The 24,986-nt window shown below is 32.8% G+C and overlaps 1 protein-coding gene across 7 annotated transcripts; it reads right to left on the bottom strand.

The window, feature by feature from the left end:
- Window positions 1–1,628: 1,628 nt before the first annotated feature.
- Window positions 1,629–24,205, bottom strand: LOC134691107 (cysteine sulfinic acid decarboxylase-like). 7 transcript variants are annotated; one of them, XM_063551351.1, is made up of 12 exons: window positions 24,103–24,205; window positions 10,098–10,432; window positions 9,220–9,310; window positions 8,707–8,813; window positions 7,590–7,705; window positions 6,404–6,538; window positions 5,445–5,626; window positions 4,914–4,992; window positions 3,926–4,125; window positions 3,288–3,339; window positions 2,927–3,016; window positions 1,629–2,013 (listed from the first exon to the last, which is right to left on the bottom strand). In XM_063551351.1, exons 2-12 carry the CDS (start codon window positions 10,417–10,419, stop codon window positions 1,840–1,842), a joined length of 1,548 nt encoding a protein of 515 aa, XP_063407421.1. In that variant the 5' UTR covers window positions 10,420–10,432; window positions 24,103–24,205; the 3' UTR covers window positions 1,629–1,839. The 7 variants fall into 7 exon arrangements, with proteins under 7 accessions (XP_063407421.1, XP_063407422.1, XP_063407420.1 ...); XM_063551352.1 differs by lacking the exon at window positions 24,103–24,205 and adding an exon at window positions 23,548–23,679; XM_063551350.1 differs by lacking the exon at window positions 24,103–24,205 and adding an exon at window positions 23,311–23,653.
- Between the last annotated feature and the right edge of the window lie 781 nt (window positions 24,206–24,986).

Below are 24,986 nucleotides of genomic sequence, written 5' to 3'. Positions count from 1 at the left end.
TCGTAAAATATCAGCTGCGAGACATATTATTAAGCTTTTTGTCGAGTAAGCCACAGCGAACGAGATCAAAAAGCCTTCATATTATGCCGAGCAGCTGATATTTTACAATATTAATATGCCGATAACCTGATAATCGATTTATCGGGCTGCATTTGCGTCTTTTGGAAGTATTGTCTTAGTTTCACCAGCAACCGGAAGTTGACTTGATAAGTTCGGGTCAAACTTATCAACGTCGGTTCAAACATTATGACGTCGCTGATATGTCCGGGTCAAAGTTATTAAGGCCAGGTCAACGTATTTGACGTCACAAAGCCGTGATATGGAGTTTTATTAAGAGCTGAGCAGATTGATATAGACAGTTGGACGACCAATAAATATCATTTTCATCTATTTGTATATATGATAATTCTATTCTTATATTATTATAGTGCAGTGCAAGTGCATGGTGGACACTCTTCTGTAAAAAAATCAAAGCCTTAAAGGCTATAAAAGCAATTGCTGCCATGTTAATGTGTTGGGACACTTTTATTTTTCATCTACATATATAAGAATTAAACCTGACAGGACATGGTTGTCTAGTGAAAAGCAAGAAGGTTTTGACTTTATATCAATAAAAGACTTAAGCAGGAAATCATTTTTAATATGTTTTATATTTCACAAGGAGACAATAAGTTTACCAGGCTAAAGTTGGGGGTAATTATGGATTATCCCCTGGTAGTGTTTGTAACTGGGCAATAATTACTTTTATTTATTTAATTTTAACAATTTTCATAATTAATTTAAATTAACCATTCAGTTAAAACATTTCACCTTTCGAGACGCTAATGTTGAAAAATGGGACAGAAATAAAATAACTTACAAGACATAAACATGTAAAAAATAAATATATATTTCAGCTTACTAAAAATATTCTCATAGTGTTACTTTGACATCATTTCTTAAAACTAAGTCCCACACATAATTGTTCATTTGATATGTGTCATCCTCATGCGGTACGAGAAGTTTTCATGTCGCTAAATAGTCTTCTTGTCGCTTAATTTATTCTTCTTGTCCGTTCTTGACGCTTCTTGTCGCTAAAAGTTCTTCTTGTCGTTATTAGTGAGACCGCTATTTTTAGATTACAGGTGGTCATTTACACTACACGTATAACCCGTGTAGTGATTTTTATTTTACGATAAATTTATGAATGAACGATAATTTTATGAATGAACAAGAGCACCTGACCTCTTTCTGAAACACCAATTAAACGTATAAAATCGTATTTATTAAGATATAATTCAGTCAAATTTTCACCTCTAAATCAACAACTGAAATGATTTCATATTTTGTTGAAACATCGTACAACCGGAATCGCAGGTATGAAAATGCACTTTTTCACTGGTGTTGAAAACCCAAAACTAATTTGACTAGAATTTATGAATGACGGAAATTTAAGCGATAACAATACATCGGAGTGACCTCAAGGTCATCCTCTGTAAAAATGTTCCTGAAACTATCATAATGTGCAATAAAAAATTTCTAGAAAAACTAAACCATTTTCTACTTAACTTATTTACATTATAAAGCCTGCTCAGTGGGTTATCAATTAAAATGGCAAGAAAGAAAAAATAGACATCTGAGAACATATGTTGACTAGGCACTCCACAGTTTGAAATATTATGTACTAACAAAAGTGAATAGACAAAATAATGATATGCATGATCTATTGATGATTAAAAGGCAAGGCATTTAACAGTTTGGTTTTATTAAATCTTCACCAAGTTCATTTCTGAATTTTCTATAGTTAATTTGTTTGATGGTCACGATCATGTAATTAAGACAAAGGATTCATGGTTAATACTATAAATCACAACCTAATCTGTCTATTTCATCAATAATGAATTCAACATCACTTTTAGTTACAGCATTATTGGAAAAAATCATTCTGAAAAAGTTCACAAGGTCGCCTTCAGGCTGATAACCAATCAAAAGTGTTCCTTTTTCCACCATTCTTTGCTTGATTACAGGAGCAACCTGGAAAAATGTAAACAAAATAGTTATTTAAATATATTATACTAAAGGTATCAATAGGTCTAATACAGAATAAAGAGCATGGGGTTCGGGGTGGAGGCACTAAAAATGATAATTAAAGACTCCAACCACTCATATATTTAAAATTTTTAATATATTTATTATAATTCTTTCAAAAGTGCAAGACCGTTTCTCTCTATCATATATTAACAGATCTGACGTATTCAGACAGACAGAAAATTAAGCTATTCACTTCTAACAATATATATTTATTTAAAACAATTGAATATTTTTTTTTCTACACAAAAAATACAAAATAGAATTTAAATAATGTTTACATTAATGAATATTAGATTGAAAAATCATTTCACTTATACATGATGTAAACTTAATAATAATCCTTATCTCAAAGTTTCAACTCTCTCAGGTATTAAAAGTATAACTCAGACATGTTTGGCAATTCTGTTTATTAAGTTTAAAAGGTCCATTTTAGAGGGGGGATAGGACTTTTATCAGGACTCCTGGATCATTATCTTTTTACGCTCGGAATTTTGGATTGACCCTTTCATGATCCGGGAATCCTTTTTTTCTGATTTTGGGACGCCAGGATTTACTTTATTTAAATTCAGGTCCTCTGGCTTTCGTGTTTTTAAGTCCGTGATTTCGGGATCAGGACCCCTCCTATCCCCCTCATTTTGGTACTGTTTAGGTCCCTATTGGGCATGTAGATCCTCAAATATTTATAGATACCTCTCAATTTATTTTGGTTTTGATATATGAAGGTAAATCAGGAAAAGTATATCTAGTGTACCCGAGTTTTAAAGGGCTACTTTCCTTTTCATGGCCCCAAAGCATTCATACATATCTGAGTCTGTTCTATTTTTAGACAGATTAGATAAAAGAAAGATACACTCACCTTTCCGACCTGTTCCCACCATTCTTCTGTTTCAGGTTTTCCTCTCAGTCTCTCAGGTATATACCAAAAACACACATTTGTGCACTGGGGCTGAAATAAGTATTTATACATGTGTACATATATAAACAAGAGATTTTAATAATAATTATGTACCAAAGAATGAAGTGTATATAACTCTTTCACTTTTATTTCCCATGTATTTTTCAATCTTTCCATTGGATGAAAATATTTGATTTTGTAAGGTTTTATGAACTTCTGGATTTGACTTGAAAGAGGTATTTCTGTAACACTTTTTTTAATTTTTCTTATAACAGTATCTGTCATTCATATGTTTAAATAATTATTAAAATTAATAACTCACTTCTTGTACCATTTTAAACCCATCTCTTGCCTTAGCTAACTGTGTAAGGTACCTGTAAAACAACACTTTGAAAATTACACATAAAATACATTTATTTTGTACTCGTGTTCACAAAAGTTCTTTAAAAATAAGTATAACGAGGATATGGTACATGTCAATTATTTTAAGCAGATTTCTTGGGTAAATAAAACAAACATTTGCTGATATTTGACTAGTATTCCTCTGTAAATATACCTAGAAAATAGAGCATTTTGAGTGAATTAAAATATTGCATCAATAACAATATCATATTCTCTCCTTTCTTTATTGATTTTGGTAAACACACGAGTCAATAATATTTTCACAAGTAAAAGATCAGAAAAACAAGATGGTTGAAATGCACATTTATATCTTTAAATTTAATGGTAGTTTTTGGTGCATTTAAACAAAATGTAAACCTTCTTTTAGACAAGAAAAAAATCTACTGATTTTGAAGAATCAAGTTAATTTTTTCCCAAAAAAAAGTTACAATAATAATTTGCGATCTCTGACAAAGGGTAAAATTTGAACCAATTTAAAGCTAACAGTAGCTGAAATTGACCATATGACGTCTGACTGAAAAGGGCATTCATACACCCCCTACTTCACAAATGTCATACCTTGAACAGGAAAATAAATTATCAATATCTTCCTCTAGTCCAGCGTCACCTTTAGCCTTCCACATGGTCCACACTTTCAGAGCATCCACTTTACGTCCACACTGTATAGATTTGTCACCCGTGTCGTAGGAAACATCGTAGAATTTGTCTTGTTGAAACAAATACTTGGCCTTTGCTGAATGGGCATCTAACAGGACTGTCTGAAAGTCAAAAGGATATATAAATGATAGAAATAATTCTGTGCATTTATTTTTGCATTTTTATGATAATAGACAAAAATGTATGTTTTATTTGGTGCAGGAATTTCTTGCTACATTGAAGACCTGTTGGTGACCTTTTGCTGTTGTTTTTTTCTATGGTCGGGTTGATGTCTCATTGACACTTTCCCTATTTCCATTCTCAATTTTATTTATTTCCATGTTTTCAGGAAAAACTGCATAAATATGCTATAATGATTAAAATCCTGTTTTATGGTCTTTTTACTCAATATTTCATAATTTACAATAAATACTGGATTTATGTAATCACTGTCTGCACAATTTTGTTTGAATTGAAGTTTTGGTTAAAATAATTCAATGTTTATATAAAATTTGTGGATCAAGTTAAATCATAAAGTTTGAGTACTAACATTAGTAGTTTGAGCTGAAAATGTGTTGTCAAAGATGAAGTGAAATTAGAAGTACACACATTTGATCAAAGTTTTAAGTTGAAATTCATTTTTGTTTTTGAAAATAAATATAATATTTTCAACACATTTCGTTAACCCTAAGGATGACTGCCATGATAGTTTCAAGTGGGCTCAGTAGTCTCAGATCAATTTGTATAATTGGTTGGTGTATTAACACCACTTTCAGTGCTACTGTGCTATTTCATGGCAGTAATTTTTTATTGGTGGAGGAAGCCAGAGAGCCCTGGATGAAACACTACCTCCTCCTAAATCTGCCTTTGGCTAAAAAGATATTTCATTGAATATCAATGGTGTTTTTACCTTATGTTTTGTAAGGAAAACTGCAGCTTGTAAGTTTGTTCCCATCATTTTATGGGGATTCCATGTTATAGAATCTGCCCTGTAAAATAAAAACAAACATGAAACTATGTGAGACCTGTTATTGCTCTGACAGGGTAAAATATTTGTTATAAAGGGACAACCAATGGTAAAATCACGATATATTCAAGCCCCAATGAATCATTTCTAAAAAAATAAAAAAAATTCATAACTCTTTAAAATGGCACGATAATTACCTTTCACAATGTCAAAGTCCCATAACTCTTGAAATTAGAACAGTAATTACCTTTCAACAATGTCAAAGTCCCATAACTCTTAAAAATAGTACAGAAGTTGTTTTTTCAATAATGCCAAAGTCCCATAACTTTTTAAAATAGCACATTAATTACCTTTCGTTAATGTCAAAGTCCCATAACTCTTGCCTAAAACTTCAATAATGTCAAAGTCCCATAACTCTTGCCTAAAACTTCAATAATGACAAAGTCCCATAACTCTTATAGGCACAGTATTTACCTTTCAATTCCCTTCATGAACCCTTTATATTTCCGTGACAACAGACAACCTGCGCCCCATGCTCCATCTACATGCATCCAGATTTTGTATTTCTCACAGATGTCAGCTATAGCTTCCAGGGGGTCATATGCTCCAAGTACAGTAGAACCTGCTGTTGCGTTGACAATGTATGGTACTATGTCCTGTAAATCAAATAGGTTAATGATGCTACAGTGATAAGACTTTGAATGATTTTGGACATTCAAATAGGAAATTAAAAGCTGATTGGTGGTATATTTTGTACAGGGTTCTTATATCATGTATATCTCTTACATTTTCAAACAGTTATATGTATGTGCCTGTCCCAAGTAAGGAGCCTGTAATTCAGTGGTTAGTGTTTGTTTATGTGTTATAAAGTTGTTTTTCTTTCATTTTTTGTACATAAATAAGGCCATTAATTTTCTCGTTTGAATTGTTGTACATTTTCATTTTGGGGGCCTTTTATAGCTGACTATGCGGTGTGAGCTTTGATCATTGTTGAAGGCCGTACGGTGACCTGTAGTTGTTAATTTCTGTGTCATATTGGTCTCTTGTGGAGAGTTCTGTCATTGGCAATCATACCACATCTTCTTTTTTTATAAAGACTTTGCATGGAGATTTTTCCCACCCAAAAAAGAAATAGATGTTCAGATATTCATTTGCATTTAGGATGATTTCTATTCGAAGTAGCACATATGAAAAATAAGATTTTTTATAAACTTTTCTTTATAATTACGACATCTCTGACATTATATAGTATTTTTTTTCATATATATCTTACATACAGAACACATTTATAATAAACCATATGGACAAGGCTCCTTGTTGAAGGCAGTACATTGACCTATAATGGTTTACTATTTTTAAATTGTTATTTGGATGGAAAGTTGTCTCATTGGCACTCACACCACATCTTCCTATATCTATATATGGACAAATACCTTGGATATACAGTCTTGTATAGTTTTTTCCAATGCTTTGGGACACATTCTACCCTGATCATCAGTTTGAATAGGTAGAACATTATCCATGCCAATACCTAAAAATCCTGCTCCCTTCTTCACTGAATAGTGACCCTGTAAAAGAAATAAAATATCTTCAGTATTACAAATCTGATGTTTAATGTGATACATATAAAAATATGGGTGCCACATTTTGAGCAGGATCTGCTACCCTTCAAAAGAGATTACCCCTCGATTTTGGTGGAGGTTGTGTTGCTGCTTTTTTTTTCAATGTCGGTTTTTGAATACTGTTGAATGTCTTTTGATCCTTTTTTTGTAATCCAAAAAATTAAATAGATTTTTTCCATGGCATGGTCAGTTTTATTTCAACTAATGAGTTTGAATGTCCCTTCGGTACATTTTGGTTTTCTTATATGTTTTTTGTCTAAATTTGATTTTAGATTTCAATATTGTGAAACTAAAACTCTGTTATTAAAAGAGAATGAAAAAAAATTAAAAGCCCATCTGATAAAATGAGCAACTAATGTAAAGCATAAAAAGTATCCTATTAATAGATTAAATTGTTTTGCTCTTCACACTCAGAATTCAAATTAGTTAATATCTTTATTTCATAAGCTTTATCTGTCTGATGAATATTTAGAATAAGCTTCTATTTTATTGAAAAGTTGATATAAAAAATACTGTGGATTAATTTATTTTTCACTGTCTTGGTTTTTTTGAGGATGAGAAAAAAAATTATTTTCTCGGATATTTGTTTGCATGGTTTTCAAAAGTCTGTGTACAACGCTACAGCATATACAGAAAAAAATTTCTTTAAATTATGGTTGCCTTTAACCATGAAATCCACGAAATTTCGTATCCCATGAGTATTAATGTATCTACAGTAAGGCGAAATGTTTTATTTTCAATGAAACAAATTTGCACAACAAACGAAAGGACAAAAATGTAGTATGTCTGACTACTGGAAACCAGGCTACATCAATAGACCAAAATAAGACATATAGCTTCAAAACTATTTTCACATACATAAATTTCTTATATAGTTTTTCATATGAATGTTCTATATAGATAAATGTCAGACATATTATTAGGGTATAGAAAGGGTTAGGAGAATACAGAATAGAGAAAAACAGGTAAAAAATTTTTAACTGTTGCTATGGACTACCTTCTCTGAGGTCAATACACAAATTTTAGGTAGGGCTTGCATCCCCTTCGTTTTGCAATCCGGAAATCGTTGATACCGAGCTACGTTAAGTGCATACATGTTGGAAATGGAGCCGCCTGGAATAAATCATATTTTGTACAGGAAAAGCAATGTCTAAGTGCAAACATATTGATTGGAATATAATGTGAAGGTATGAAATTTGATATTAATGAAATAAGCAGAAAAATGACAACAAATTCTTGTAATTCTTGAATGAGGGTTTGCTATTCATTATCATGATCATTTGCTCTATCTAAATTGGTATTCACTATCCATGGGGTGTTTATGAATAAGTTAATCCAGTTATTATTAAAGTGCTTTATGAACTTGTCTCCCCTGTTTGTCATTGATTTATGAATTCTTTTTGTGATGTGATGTATGAATTTCTTTTAGTGGTGTGATGTATGAATTCTTTTAGTGGTGTGATGTATGAATTCTTTTAGTGGTGTGATGTATCTTTTAGTGGTGTGATGTATGAATTCTTTTAGTGGTGTGATGTATGAATTCTTTTAGTGGTGTGATGTATGAATTCTTTTAGTGGTGTGATGTATGAATTCTTTTTGTGATGTGATGTATGAATTCTTTTCTGTGAATTGTTGAGTAATTCATTAATTCCTCTCCACTTTTTGTGCTGTAATGTATGAATTGATTTGAGCTATAATTCCTGATGAGGGGTAGGAACTATCTTTTGTGATTTTTTATTTAGAAACAAAGACCAGTTATTTCTTATTCCTAAAACTTGTCTGAGTGGCTACTGATGCCTCTGACCTTGAAGATTATAAAGATGTTAATCATAATCGTTTTTTATCTTTTTTTGTTGCATTTTAGTATGATTTTAAAGTATAATGGTAAATGATTAGCTTTTGAACTTAGAACCCCATTGGCCAACCAATCCATTTTATAGAGTCCTCGATCATATTAAAGTATTGAAGTTTGGTAGATTGACTTTGTCAGAATTTCCAAACTGCGCCTCAAATGGATAATTAAATATGATTCAAATTTGTCAATTTTACAAATCAATTTAAAAATAAAAAAAATAAGGAAATAAATTTCATCTGAATGCAGCATAAAAATTTACCTGGACAAAATATTCCATCACCATTTTCAATTCCTGCAAAATTCAGCATTTTTCTGATAACACATTGCTCCATCAAAGTAAACACTGGGCTAACTTCATATGTGTACCTGGTAAAGTTTAAAAAGCACATAAATTTCAGTATGTTATATGAGTTCATTTTCAAATATCGCAGACATGGAGCCTTGATTAGATGTGAGGATGGGTTTATCATGAGCGTTTTAAAATATAAGGATTGTTTATAGACACAAAATTGGCTGCATTTATACCATTATAAAAAAAAATCCATTGTCTAAGAGGGGGTGCAATGTATATGCAGGTGCCACCTTTGTCTGCATCCACAGCTGCATCATAACTACAACTCATAAATTTATAGAACATTATAAACAAACACGAAAAGCAACAAATTTTTAGAATATGAGAAAAACATTTTTTGATTACTGTCTTCTTATATCATGTTTAAATGACAAACCTTTCAACACGTTCAAAGATGGAATAACAAAATATACAACTTACTGGCTAGGATTCAATGTTTCTGTAAGCCATGCACCACCAAGGGTATACTCATCCAGACCACCAAATAACTGATTGAAAAACCTGGGATGACCTACAAAAAATAGAAAATACTTTTACTTTTGTGTTAAAATTAAACAATGAAAACTATAAACAGTCATCATCTAGTGTTTACAAGTTTATTACTAATACACTCAGAAGAGCATCATGCTATAGTATACAAAATTGTAAATTAGTCAACTAAAATGACAGAGAAAGAAAATATGTTAGTAAGTATTGCAGTAAATAAGTAAATGTCCACTCTAACTAATTGGTGTTTCTGTCTCAAAAGAGAACAGAAATGTGAAAATTGCACAACATAGCAATAAATTGAAAAATAAATATTTTGGAACTGTCAGAAAAAAGTCATTTAAGGATTGAAATCATAGGATTTAAAAAAATTAAGATCCTCTTTTCAATGATTGCTTAGAGTCCTCTAGGGCTGGCAACTGAGTTCACCATTGTTTTTTACAGGGTTCCTTGTCTGATATTAAAATAAGGAGATGTGGTATGGTTGGCAATGAGACAACTAACCATCAAAGTTCAAAAGAAGATGATGTAAGCAATCATAGGCAACAGTATGGCCTTCAATAATGATAAAAACCCATGCAGCACTTATTTGTTATATATGTAGTGTTAGATTTGTTAATGTTTAGTTTTTTTCCTTCAAATTATGAGATACTAATTGAAATACCTTTAGCATTTTTAGTATCTTCTTTTTCATTGCAATAATCAAGTCTAAAATAAAACACGATTTGTGTCGCACTTTTTAAAATTGGAACTGGTTAACTTGTTGCAAATTACCTTTATTCTAGCAAAACCATTAATAAAAATAATCTAACCTGTTTTAACACTGTATTTTATGACATCATTACATATATCCAGTAGACGGTCGTCACTGGTTGGGTCCTTCAATTTCAGATCTATAATTTTCTCTAATTCTTTGGGGTGTTTGAATTCCACAAGTTTATTTTTCCTGTCATTGGCTTTGTCAATACCCTCTGTGATCATCAGGTCCATCAGCTTTGTCAGGAAATGGTGCTTGTCTTCTGCTGGAGCACCATTTGTTCCATTGGAAGCTCCATTCATTGTATTACGTTCCATTTTTAACTTTTTGACATCACTGACACCATTTCTGGTTGAAGTAGTTTGGCCGTTTTCCATTTTTACTTTCTACCTGTGAAATAAACAGAGTAAGTCGAAATGAGTAAATAGTTATTGTAGTCTGTTTATTGACCTTTTAAAGTTGTACGACAGAAGAATTTGTAAACAAATTTCGTTCCTGTTTTTCTTATACAATTAAAATTATTATCTCCTTAGGAATGGCCATGATTAGATCTGGGAAATATCATTTTTACCAGAGAAATTATATATAACATGTATAAAGGCAACAGTAGTATACCGCTGTTCAAAACTCATAAATCCATGGACAAAAAACAAAATCGGGGCAACAAACCAATAAAAAAAGATATATGACTGTTGTTAAATTATTAATTAAACCAGAACAAAATATATCTGTACATTAACCTCACTTTCAGGTATAGTTATTTGATTTATTTACTGAGAAAAGTGCATGTCGGACCATCCACACTTGCGGTCAACCGATGTTCTGTACTTCGGTACTTTGATTTATTAATATTGTTACATTTCAATGTAACCGCAGCAAGTTGCCTTTTAACAATGAAATATTCCCCTTTCCGTTTTGCGAGACTTTAGTACGTCATACAGTCGGACAGAAAAAAAAAAGTTTTCTCTCTTTCATATTCCATTACTTTCGATAATCGTCTTGTTTTAGAAAAAAATATTTTTTCGTTTCAAATCATTTGCACCTACAACGTAATATTAAGAAATCTCTTCACCCGCCAACTGTCCCCGAACGCGAAATAATAGACAAAATAATTTCGATGTTTTTAAAGTTCTCTGCTGCATGACATATAATAGTACGGTGACAATTAAGGTAAATTTAAAAAATTAATGCACCGAAATACCTCACGGCTAATTTTGGTCTTATTTTAAAGATAAATATAATACCCTTCTATTACATGTCGTAGAATGCCAAAGTGGTGCAGATTTTTGATAATAGCGATTAAAGGTAAAAAGGGGGGATTTTAAAAAATCGATTTTTTTGGACATTTTGGACAATTTCTCGGTAGTCGCTCATGATAACTGAGAAAAAAAATAAATGGAAGCAAGCTCTAGGGGTGTTGCACAAATTCAGCGTCTAATATTTATGCCAGATTGACATAGATTAGTGATGTTCACCCCCGCAGCCAACATAGAAAAAAATGATAAAGATTATCTTTATTTACAAAAGTTATCGATAAAAAATATTTATATTTTATATTCAGCTTTGCAATAATGTATTACAATATATAAAGATATTTTTGGGAAAGTTTTGTTAAGATAACATAAAGAATAAAGGAGAAGTTAGTACTGTGAAGTTTACACCCGGTCCATGATTCAATGAAAAAATGATCAAATTCATTATTCCTTTTTTAAATAAAAAATAATGATGAAATTATTATAACAAAAAATAGATGGTTTTTCGTCTTGTCGATGTTATGAAGTAGTATGTTGGTTGTGGAGTTAGTTGTTCTTTGAAGCCCCATTTTCTCTCAACAGAAGAATGACTCTGTGAGAGTTGGTATTTTGTTGCTACATGCTGGGGGAAACTAGCCGGACGTAGATGCCGCTTTTAAAGCAAGCCATCGGTCTTTGTTGGCGATGCCCGGTACCTGTCAGGGGCGGATCCAGGATTTCAGATTTCAGATTAGGGGGGGGGGCGCAATTTTCATATATAAAAAAAATTTTAGGTTATTTTTTTAAAAATATTCTTCTAAAGGGTTGCAATGTAGGTATTTCGAACTATTGTGAGATACAGTCAGCAAGAAATTAAAGTTTCAAGTAGAAACCGCCTACATCCAACCTGACAACAATCTACAATCACTAGTGACTGACTGAAAGATCATGGACAAAAAGATGTAAAACAATATGTTCCTGTTCCGCGAAAAAACTCTGAGTTATGATAACAAGGTCTCCTACAAACTTGAAAAATCTTCAACAAGCTTCTAAAACCAATAACTTACACATTACATGTAAGAGTCTGAGATTCATATTGCATATCTATGATCGAGTTTATAAAGCTACAGTTATAAAGCTGCAGCCCAAAACAGAAGCTGAAGATCATGCGAACATTTTATTTTGATTCTGTGTTCCTATGCAAACCAATCTATATACAATCAAGACACCAGCACTTCTAAAATAATCTATATATCAATATCAGGTAATAAATATCTCAGTCAACTAATGATAATCCTTGAAAGACATTGGTGCTAGTAGTTGTGTTAAACAGAAAAAACGAAACATCACAAAAGTAAGAAGCCCTTGTTTGCAGATCGTCAATGTGTTTAAGCCATTCAACATGGTTTTAATTATGTGAAACGAAACCGGTTCACTTCAGAATTACTTTATCACTCCTAACACCATCCCCGACAATATAAAAAAAGAAGATGTGGTATGATTGCCAATGAGACAACTACCCACAAAAAGACCAAAATGACACAAACATTAACAGCTATAGGTCACCGTGCGGCCTTCAACAATGAGCAAAGCCCATACCGCATAGTCAGCTATAAAAGGCCCCGATAAGACAATGTAAAACAAGTCAAACGAGAAAACTAACGGCCTTATTTATGTAAATGTTAGGCCGATGGAAATGTAAAGAGTTGACAGATAGACGGGCGGATCGACGGAAGCAAAGTGAGACAAAACAGATCCCATCAGCTCACATGATCAATACTAGATACTAGTATTAGATTTTGCAAACGAAAATTTCTACTTTTCGCCGTGATTTTTAATTGACCTTTCATAAATTAATCATGATCTGTTTTTACTTTTTGGATTGTCGGAGGTTGTGCCAGACATAGAAACTGTGTTCGCCACAAACCACTAAAATCAGAATGAGATGCATTTACAAATTTATTTTTATTTTGTGGGGATCCCGGCCATGCATGTAATACGATATACATAATTTGGCGCTTCGATTATCAAAGAAATTGATTATAAAAACGGCAAATACAATGTAACATTTTTTTGTACTTTTACTGCTCAAACATTTATTTTTTATTTTTCAGACACCTTCCTTTATTATTTATAGTTGATTAGTAAACACGTTGATTCTTTTACTTAGTTACTTAGTATAGAAAGTCCCTGGTTAAACTAACTGTTTTATATACTTTGAATGTTAATTAGTTTCTTCTGATACTGAATCAAGTTGAAGACAACCCATGCTTTGCAAATTTTAGGGGGGGCGCACGCCCGCCACGCCCCCGCCTAAATCCGCCCCTGCCTGTTGCCGATGTAGAGGCAGGCCGGGATCGACTGACACCTATAAGTTTCAAAATTCAAACTTTTTAATAAAATAAATAAAAACAAAAATAATACAAAACAGTTACAAACAACAATAAAGTAAAACAAATATTTTCAATTATTTCCCTAACAGAAAACAATAAATATTTTGAATAAACTTTATTTATGATAACTATGTACTATCTTTATTTCAGTTAAACTTTATATTTAAAAATAATTTATTTTAAATCTTAATACTTTTAAAATCATGACTTACCTATAAGTTTCAAAATTCAAACTTTGACGTCTCAAAGCAGAATTTCTACTTATATAGCAATCATTTAACTGATGTTATGCCAACGTGGCTTTCTTTGTTACTATTTACTTAGAAAATACCGAAATCAGGTCAAATATTGTAAATTTTCCATATATAATAGAGAGGTCAATTTGGTGTCTTCCTCGAATGCCAACATTTTATATGGTACCTATTCCTTGAATGCCAACAAAAATATTTTAAAAGATGTTTATATAATAACAATAGGTGTTTTCATAAGTATTTAACCTGTTAAAAATAATTAATGAACTTTATAGAAATGCTAAATTTTATCACTTTCTCTTAAGGAAAAATAGAAGATTTTAGGGGTAAAATTATTATGAATTTAAAGAAATAAAGAAAATTAATTGTGATGCAACACTTTTGAAAGTTTCATTTTAAGAGAATCCATATGTGTTCAAGCAGGAGCAACAAAATATGTTTTTTTACAACTTAACAAACATGAACTAGATTTAGTTACCTGTATGTACCTATTTGTTTAATAAGTATGGTTGTTTTGATAAGCATGCACTTCTGTAGTGATAACTACTTGCACATATTCCTTGAATGCCAACATAAATTTACAGGTAAATTGTCGGTAGAACACAGGATGTTGGCATTCAAGGAATAAACCGTCAATTTGACTTTGGTGATAACAAATAATCTTTAAATGACCAGAGAATTGTTTGCATTTTAAGCGATAAAAATTTTGAACTTATTTTTAATATTTTTCTCTTTTTTTTTTTTTTTTTTTTCTTTTTTTTTTTTGGAGTCCAAAATTTCTAAGGAGAGTGAAAAATAGTCTTGATGCATAAATTGTCAGCATGAACACGATAGTATAAGAAGTTTTATTGATGACAATAGGTCAACCAGTGCAAGAGTAATATCATTTTGAAAATGCATGACGATGTGCATCCCCCTTTTTTTTATAAAACAACGCAAACAACAACAAAAACAAGAGTAGACTTTTGACTTTTACCGTTTCAAAGCACTATATATATCACACAAACACGATTTACAGAAATTTTGATACAAATGAAAATATTTGTGTATATTTCAATAACATTTGACATTATTATGCACGTCCGATGATTTTATAACGTCTCCAGTTGGTTTACAAGCCTACCAGGTGTCCACTTAGCATAATTTGTTTTGTTTGCAATGAAGAAATATGGCAACATAGAAGACACGGTCAAGTCCAATCTCCATCGCTTTCTGCTTTGACATTCATAAGCATAACATTAACGGCTCCTAAAACATTTCCCAAAATTTAAAAGTTGGAGATGCTTTATAAGAAAACTCTCTGAACTCCAAAATCAACGGGGATAACTGTTCCCGGAAAAGAATTAAAAATTCAGAGAGATCTAATACCTTTGTATTAAGGTCACTAAATGCATCATGACAAGAAAGCATTGTTTGCCAGAACTTGTCGTCTATGTTAGCAATTTTCGTTGGTTTGAACACCATTGAAAAAATTTCTTGAACCATAGTGACATTGCAGTTTTATATGCTAATGTGTAAGCTCTAACACCGCGATTAAACTGCTTGCCTTGGAGAATCTGATCTACAGTACATCCTGCGTATGCACCCGAATCGACCAATAAATCCCGAAGCCCAGCTGATGCCCATATTTTGCCTATTGCTGAAATGTAACACGAAACCACGTGACATCCACCTAATCTAACAACGTGTGGGTGAAATATCTGAGGCATAGACCACTTAACTTGTTGATCTATGGCATAAAGCTGTTGGTCGAAGGTTTGTACTGGGTTATTCTGACCTGCAGCCTTTGTCATTTCTAGACATTTCGCCATTGTCGTATACACTGTCGCCATGTCAGCAGGGTTTGCGTCTATGATTGGATGATATGCAACGACGACATGAATGTTTTTTCGGTCGGAAATTCTTTTGTGGAAGCCTCTCTTGAAATTTTAGGATATATGCTATTGGGGATGTATGTTTCATTTTGGGAACTTATAATTTCATGGTTTGGTGAACTAGTCAAACTTTGTCTAACCTCAGTATAAGACGCACAAAAGCCATGTGAATGTAAAGTTTCCATAAGATTTTTAGAACCATATTCATGATGCAACTGAAGAGCCAATGATAAACTAAAAGGGGGTGAATTGCTGTTAATGCAGATATATCACACACTCGGCTAAAGCAATACATTTCCGTATTGTTTCACCTGAGAGTGAATTGAAATCATTCTCCATATGAAAATAGTTATCATCTATTAATCTGACAAGGAAGTTTTTTCAAAGAGGTAGGTATGAATTGTAAAGCCGTAGGGATAGAAACTTCCGAAGGAGATGAATATAATTCAGTCGAAATTTTGAAGGATTGTAAACTGCTTCTCAAAATTTTTGCCGCATCATGTAGGGTCTGATCTTCTTGATGTATGGAATCATTAACAAAACTGGTTTTCATCTTAGAATATTTTTTTCCCGCTTTTAAACTACTGGCAGCGCGAATAGCCTCAGAAACACTGATATAGCTACTGAAAATCATATTTGATTTACCCTGTCCTCTTTGAGACTGGACAACAATGCGATCACCGTATTGATTTTCCAGTTTGTGTTGCAGTTTATAAGTTTCTTATTAAAAACAGATCATTGTGTAGAACTTCCGTCAGGTTCTTGAAAGCAATATAATGCTCCGACTCATTTGAAACATGATCAGAAGGTTCCCTTTTCCAGTTCAACATATAGTTAGCAATGCATGTTGAATGATACAGTGCCTTGTCCGTGAAGTTCTCCATAGAGAGTAAACTTACCATTTGATAGTCAAACTTGTCTTTTGCTGCATTTAATATATTTTAAGCACGTTCAACAGACTCGACTCGCCCTAACTGCTTATCTCGCTTGTAGGACTTTAGTTTACAGAATAAACATTTAGACCAGTCTAATTGTAATACCGTTGAGCGTGTTTTAACATAAGTTGATCAAACACCGAATGGTTTGCACTCGATGTTGAGCATACTTCTTTCCCTATTTGAAATTTTTCCAAGGGTTTTTTTACTTGTAAAGGCTTTATAACACGACCTATGATATTTAATTTGTTCACTTTCGTTGACTCAAATTCATCATAAAGGCGGCGATAAAAAATACACTGTCTGACATCTATTGCGTCTAAAAGAGTAGTCTTCCCTTTTTCTGTTGCATTTGACAAATATTTATTAGTCGATATTTGGCAAATAACGCATAACTCCCAATTACTCTTAAGGCTGCTCCTTTTTGGAACTGAGTGAGCAAACTTAACAGGACTCGTGTCCATTATTTTCCGGGTTATTTCGGGGGATGTGGTTTAAAATTAGTTTATTCAACAAAATCAACAAGAAATAAAACAATTAAAAAACACTAACACATAAAATATGTATACTCAGTCAAAGCTAGACATTGACAATGATATAAATATGTCTTACTATAGATGAAAATAAAGAAAATACACATTTTATTTTCTGGGGAAAAACAGCAAATCATAAGTCAGGGGAAAATAGGAAAATAGGAAAAGGGAAAGCAACAAGACTTAAAGAGGTGAAAATCAAATAGTAAAACTGCTAAATGATAAGTATTATAAAACGGCACGAAAAATTTAATTTGCATGCTTTTTCGAAATTTTAGGCATTAAAACTTCTTGCATATTGTTTATTTTACTGCTTTTTGTGGAAATGTACCACTGATGATATATATAAGAAATATTATATACTGTGTCAGACGGTGACATTGTAAAAAATGACATAAACATTGGAAAATTGTCCAATTCACGTATTTTATATGTTCATATGGTAAGAAAGTTTGATATCAAATTAAAGCTGATACATTACTCTTTCATCTTATAACAACTTTAATGATGATATCTTCATTCGGGAATTAGTTATAACCGTTCCTGTTTTTGTAAATGAAAAAGAAAAAAATCGGAAAGTCGCTCTTTATCGCAATTTTACAAAAAACTGCACCGCGGGAAAACTCTACGACAGGGCTAAAATAAAAGTATAATGTTAACTCTATCTTCATGTGCATTTTCAGCCGTGAGGTATTTCGGTGCATTAAACTCCTTAGCTAAGCGACTTTTCCTGATTTGTCACTCCACTATAAGGACGTATTTTGATTGAGAAGATACCTATTTTTCAAGAGGAATTTTATTAAAGAAAGATCAAAGTAGAGACAATTTAGTCGAAGATTGAAGATGCTCACCCAATCTATAATTAAAATATTGATTAGATTGATGCTCACCATGGGTAAAGTTCGACTTTTTCTACTCATTCGATCATCGGAACAGACGAACATAAAGTTTGAAGATTTATCAGTGTAAACCCCACCTAATAGGATTGGTCTAAAGGTGCTCCGGAAAGGAAAGAGATTCGTGTTCTACTAGTGATAGACTGGTACCCGGTCGTTATTGCAATTCTTCAAAATCATGGTGTACTTAATTTACTACTTACAAATATTTTGGCCACGTCACTGAAAAGACATGTATTGTCGAAATGCGCATCTGTTGCAGGAAAATTGATACCGCTAATGTTCATTACACATTGTGCTTTTTGTATTCTTTCATTTGCACATTGTGTTTCAAGTTTGTATTCTTTCTTTTGCACACGGTGTGTCTTTCTTTTGCACATTGTGTTTTAATGTATTTTTTCTTTTGCACATTGTGTTTTTATGTATTCTTTCTTTTGCACATTGTGTTTGTTTGTATTCCTTCTTTTGCACATTGTGATTTTTTGTGTTCTTTTTATAACACATTGTGATTTTGTGTATTCAGAAGGCATACTGAATATTTTACGGAGATAACCACCCTTTCCTTAGTGACTTTTATCGCGCTACTCCCTCTGGCACATATTCGAATCACTAAAGAGAGTGGCGGCAAAGGTATTTATTAAAACCAAAATTTTAAACGATTATGAACGTTTGAGTTTTCTGGAAAAGTAAAATGGACGATACTGTTTACATGATTTATTAGGCATCAACCATTTCATTTTAGGGGGGGGGGGGGGGTATGGATTTTTTTGGAAAAAAAGTTTGTTCCCAGTTTTTGGAGAAACAAAATTATTTGTTTTTGTTTGCTTCACCCTCATCAGCTGTCACTATATGTAATGCTAAAATTGAGAAAAAAAAACATGTTATAGATTGTTTTTCGTCGAAGGCGGAAAACAAAGTTTGTCCGGGGAAATAAATCATTAGCCTCCCCCCTCCCGAAAATCTAATGGTTGCTGTCTTACCAAGGGAAACAATGTATCATATGAAAAAATTAAATGAATAATAAATAAAATAAAATAAATAATAAATTCAAAATATACCTGCCTTATTGGAATCCACTTTCTTTTGCGTGGTGAACTGTGTATACGGTATATCAATACAAATATTTGTATTTTCTGGCAATGTATGTATGCATACTACGGAGTACGGTTGATATGTGACCTTCACCATATATTTTCATTTCTATTTATGTCTGTGCCTTTACGTTTTGATACCCTTTCATAATTGACATGCTTAAACTATGCTTCAACTGCATTTACATATAAATGAACGTATACTTATGGCTGACTTTCTTGTGACATTTAATTGTGAAAAAATTCAATAATACATCTATATCATTTATTCACCAGCCTTGGAATAAATTCATTATCAAAACATGACCGATCTCAAGGTTACACTGTAACCTTGAAATCGTTCACGTGTAACACTTATGTTCTTTTGTAACTGCTACTTTAAAACTTTTATAAGTTTTCCCCGATACATATTTTGTTATACGTACGTCTTTTGTTCTGCACAACCTTTCACAGTAAATAGGCCATTATCTGACTTCGCACTCACCCTATATGGAATTTACTACCCCTTATCTAATGTATCATATTGGGTCACTGTCACACTATATAATGGGTTTTCCCCTTAGTTTGTCACAAACAGGTTTTAATATATGTTTAAGTGACAACAAAGATTATAATATAACTAATATAACATGCAAAAGCTAATCTATATATTATTAATATATTTGCACAACATTTAATATTTAATTACCCCCCCCCCCCCCCTCCCCCTTCGAATTCTTCAACTTTAAAGTTTAAAAAAAATCTTATTACTATTCAAAATGTCATTAGTCAAAGCAGATTAACTCAAGTTCGAAAATATGGGATTTGTCAAGGCCTTTATGCTTGAGAAAATTGCACAACCGTTGAAAGTTATTAAACCACGGAAGCATATTAAGTTGTAAGTCTATCCGTGAGATCTGAGCGTAAGATAGTGTACCTGAATTCAATATTGACGGAAGTTTTAATGAATAATAAATGAATAGTTTTACATTATACGATAAGTGAAAATGTCTATATATTCAACTATAATATAGCACGCAAAACTATCTGTAAAGTTCACTACATGTATTGTTCAGGCGCGGTTAATCTAGTAGTGATCATTTTCAAAATGGAGGAGAGGGGGGGGGGCTATGGTTTTTTTTGGAAAAAAAAGTTTGTTTCCAGTTTAAAGTGAAAAAAATAATTTGTTTTGGACCCTGAGAAAAAAAATGTTTGTTTCACCCTCAGTCGCCACTATATGTAATGCTAAAAGTGAAAGAAAAAAATTGTTTACGGTTTGTCGCTAAAAAAATAGATTGTTCTTCGCCGAAGGCGAAAAAAAAAGTTTGCACAGAAAAAAAAATCATAGCCCCCCCCCCCCCCCCACCCCCAGAAAATCAAATGGTTGCTGCCTTACAACTACAAGTCTAATCGATAAGGTTATCAGTGGTTCTAGTAGTCATAATCTTTTAATTCTCTTTAGTTTATTTGGTCAATAAACTACTTGCGTACTTGAGAACTTATAATATAAAAGATTGGCTTTGGTTTTTGTTGTTAGTTTGACATTGTTTGAGCGATCCTGATAAAACTAAATCTAGAAATGTGCTACTTAATTGGTTTGGGTGTACCTGAAATAGTTAGATCTTTAAAAGCGGCTCGTCGAATCTTGGACTAATATCATACATGTATATATCGGTATCTCAGTTTAATAGACCACACCGAGTTAAAACGATGTGAAGTGCTTATTACATTTTCATGATTTTGTACTTCTGCACTTCGCGAATGTACTTATTCTAAACGTTACAAAGAACAGAACATGGTATAGTTTCGTTGCATGATACCTGCGTTACAATGACATTTTTAAACGCAATGTGCTTTTTCATCTTTCATACATAAATAGCTATTTTCCTCTTGGGCATCATAACGCACAATATGATTCTTAGGTCGCAGGAACGCGCACAGCGTGTTAAATTTAAATAAGAAAATGTAGTACGAGTACCAATCAGACAACTTTCCACCAGTGTTTAAAAAGTTAACAAATATAGTTAACTATAACTAAGTACGGCCTTCAAAACAGAGCATGGACTCACACCGAATAACAAGAGACAACGGCCCGAAAATGACTACTGTAAAACAAATCGAAAAGCTAAACCAACGGTCTAATTAATATAACTACAGACTCTCAAGAGCCTGTGTCGCTCGCCTGACTCTACTTGGGTTTTTGAAATCCTATAAAAAGAGATAACAGATACTTAAATAATGATTGAGGCCAAATTTGGTTTACTATTGCATTCCATTCTATATGGTTCTCTAAAAGAAGACATTTTAATGTATTTTTCGCAGGGTCCTATGCTAAACTAAGTCCCCCTGCTGGCAGTCTTCTTGGATGATGATCGGCTACAAAGTAACAACACTTGGTCAGCACCTCATAAGGAACATTCATGCCATGTTTGATTCCATTCCATTCAGTGGTTCTCTAGAAGAAGTTCAAAATGTAAAAAGTTAACGACGACGACGAACTACGGACAACGGACAACGGACGACGATGGACGCCAAGTGATGAGAATAGCTCTGTTTATAGAAATTGATATAGTTAGACCTTTCATTAAAGCTATTCCCGGTCATTGAGACTGAAACATGATTAAATCTATACGACCTCTGATCTTGGTTTTTTCAAGAGCGATCTTCGGACCCGACGTCTCATTTAAAAGTACATGCGACCTTAATTGAAACCCGACGTTCTTAAAAAAAACAATGAAGTAGAAATCGATCATTCTATATAAAGACTTAAATGGCCTGAAGGATATAAATAACTACATTGTATTTTCTCATAACTACAAGTTGAAAGTATTGAAATTATTTATATACATTGTATATGTATATATAGGCGTACATGTACCTATAATAGTCATTTATTTATACCAATTAAGTTCTTTCATGTGGAATCCTAATGCAATCCAATGGCGGATCCAAAGGGGGGGGGGGGGGGGGTCCGGGGGGTTGGAACCCCCCTTTTTTTAGACGATCAATGCATTTGTATGAGAGCATATAATTGAAACCACCTTTACTCTGGGTTGGGACCCCCTATTTAAAATGGCTGGATCCGCCACTGCAACCAAACACTCTTTTAAGTATACTGTATTTGTGATAAAATTAGGAATACGTTTTGTCTAATCTTTAATATCTATATCCCTGCAGTAAAAGGTTTATGTACTTAACATGCTTATAAAAATATCATTTTAATTACAATCTGAGGCATCACCACAACCCACACATATTCAATCAACTAAGGAATATACAAACCCAATCAAAGGAGACGATGGCACATCCCTTTCAAGGAAGGTAAAATTAACAACAGGAAAGACTAGGTATGTGAACATCTATTGACTTGTCAAGGTCAATGATTCACTATCACTATAATTACGTTTGATTCAGGGATAATGAGTTCTAGTGGATACATCATATTCCTGATTCTTAGGTCAATATATTTTTGACACAAGTTAACCTGTCTCTATGTGTTAGACAGCCTTTTTCATCATGTTCATCCTGGTACTACAGTTTTTCCGAGTGATGGTACACTGTACTTGGGTTAAACATTTTAAATATTTTTGGCGCAGGATTGGGATTCATCAGGGCTAAGGATATCTCAGTACAACAACATAAGAGCATTTACAGCACCATCTATCGGCTTTTGTGTCTTGACCTTCACCATGCACACAGGAAGTAGTAGCAGCTTTTCTAAGTTAATATTCTATTAATACTATAGTATCAATGAGTACATCCGATCTGATTTTCATTCGATATTTAGAAACACTGATTACTAACAGACATACGATGTTAATACGTTTGTGTTGTTGAAATTACTTTACAAGTGGTATTTGGGGGAGGGAGGGGGTATAAAGCTTTGCAGTCACTAGTAATTCATAGCAAATATAGGAATACATCAGTACATTTTCGACAATATCGAAAGGACGGCATAGACAGCAAGTTCACATAAGAGGGACATAAGAATACGAGCATAGACTAATATGAGATATGTTTGTGTATACTAGTAAATTATAAGAGTAATGATTACTGCCAATGATAGCACTATTGCCAAACTAACCTTCAAAGAATTGTAGCTCATCCAAGACTTCCACAGAGTTTTTCACAATCTAAACTAAGAAGTGGTGTCCCCTGGTTTGATATTAGAGACAGATTTGACAGTCTTTTTACTCTACTGAAAGAGTTTTTACTGGTTTTTCCTATGTAATGTAACGATGTTTTTATACAAATAGCTCCGTAAACTTTATGAGTAACCATGGTAATTATACTAATTGATATTCGTCTCCTATATATGTACCTTTCATTGGTTCTCGGTAAAATATTTTGTGGTTCTTCGTCTCGCTATTTCCAGCAACGACCGGTGAAGACCGTTTTTACAAAGAACTCACTGTAAACAGCACACAGAACGTTACAAATATTGGGTGTTAGTTAAATCTGGTTAAAACTAGTCGCTAAGTTATGTAATATATTTTATTTATTGAACTGCAATGCATGAGTGCAGTGTAATTTAAAGCTCTTTTTAAGGGCACTTTTGTCAAAAGCGATTACTATATGTATTGTTCTTATTCTATTTAATATGCCCTTTAGCCGAATATTCATTACTTTAATTATTATATTGTTAAAATAATACTAAACATACAACTTTGAGTTCGGTACTCGGCACACAAAAATAATTTAGTAATTTGTCGGCTTTAACTAATAACCGGTCACACCAGTACGTGGCTTTCCCTGATAACCAAGTCCGTTCTACCATTAGGACAAGACTACACGACATTATTTTACATTTATTATATAGAAAAATGATATGTTATAAATTGTTAATTTTTTAAATATTTTAGCATGATGTACTCACCTAGTACAATGCGATACCTTCCTCACCGGTCTTCTCGAGATTCCACGTGATTTAGTAATGATTTTTTTATGGTCTAGATTTAGGACAAGATATTCTATATTTAACGATGGAAACTTACTGGGATATTGTAGATTTTCTTAGTGACCACAGAGTTCATAAAAAGAGTAGCAGGGTTTTATATAGACCGAATAATCTGTCTTTTGACATTTTATATTTCCTAAATCGCTATTTATCATTTGGATTTTTCATTTTTTTTTAAAACGATTTTTTTTTTTTTTAATTTATCAAAGGTTCAAATGAGGGAAGACACATATTGGAAGGGTGAAAAATGGACACAGGAGACGGAAAAATTCGGTCTAGGTTTTATAGGGACATAAGCAAGATGTAGACAAACAAATATAGTTATATTGAAATGATATTTCGCTATTTTAAGAGGGGGGGGCAAGAGGGGTCCCCATAACAGCAAAACAGTGAATTGATTTGGTGAAAAACAGATAACAAGGAATTGAAAAGGGACAATAACAGATAACAGTAAATGAAATATGAAAAGAAGTCTGTCCAGGACCAATCCAGTAGATATCTCGTAGATCTTAGTATATATAACTTGTGGTATGGACCTAGAAAGTTGTATTGTGTAAACAAGACGTTTCGGCCGTTTGGGCAGTTCTCCCATGGTTGATTTTTTTCTACTTGTACAATAAAAGAGGGACGAAAGATACCAAAGGGACAGTCACACTCATAAATCTAAAACAAACTGACAACGGCATGGCTAAAAATGAAAAAGACAAACAGAAAAACAATAGTACACCTGACACAACATAGAAAACTAAAGAATAAACAACACGAACCCCACCAAAAACTAGGGGTGATCTCAGGTGCTCTGG

Source organism: Mytilus trossulus, chromosome 11, assembly GCF_036588685.1.
Source record: "Mytilus trossulus isolate FHL-02 chromosome 11, PNRI_Mtr1.1.1.hap1, whole genome shotgun sequence".
NCBI classification, from domain to species: domain Eukaryota; kingdom Metazoa; phylum Mollusca; class Bivalvia; order Mytilida; family Mytilidae; genus Mytilus; species Mytilus trossulus.
This window is presented reverse-complemented; position numbering and strand designations above follow the sequence as displayed.

Bases quoted from the DNA above. Each gene is read 5' to 3' on its own strand.
- LOC134691107 (XM_063551351.1), bottom strand. From the start codon at position 10,419: ATGGAAAACGGCCAAACTACTTCAACCAGAAATGGTGTCAGTGATGTC. The intron at 4,993-5,444 runs GTAAATACTGTG...TTTATTTTACAG, and splicing joins TTCATGAAGGGAATTGAAAG to GGCAGATTCTATAACATGGA. The intron at 2,014-2,926 runs GTGAGTGTATCT...ACATTTTTCCAG, and splicing joins GGTGGGAACAGGTCGGAAAG to GTTGCTCCTGTAATCAAGCA.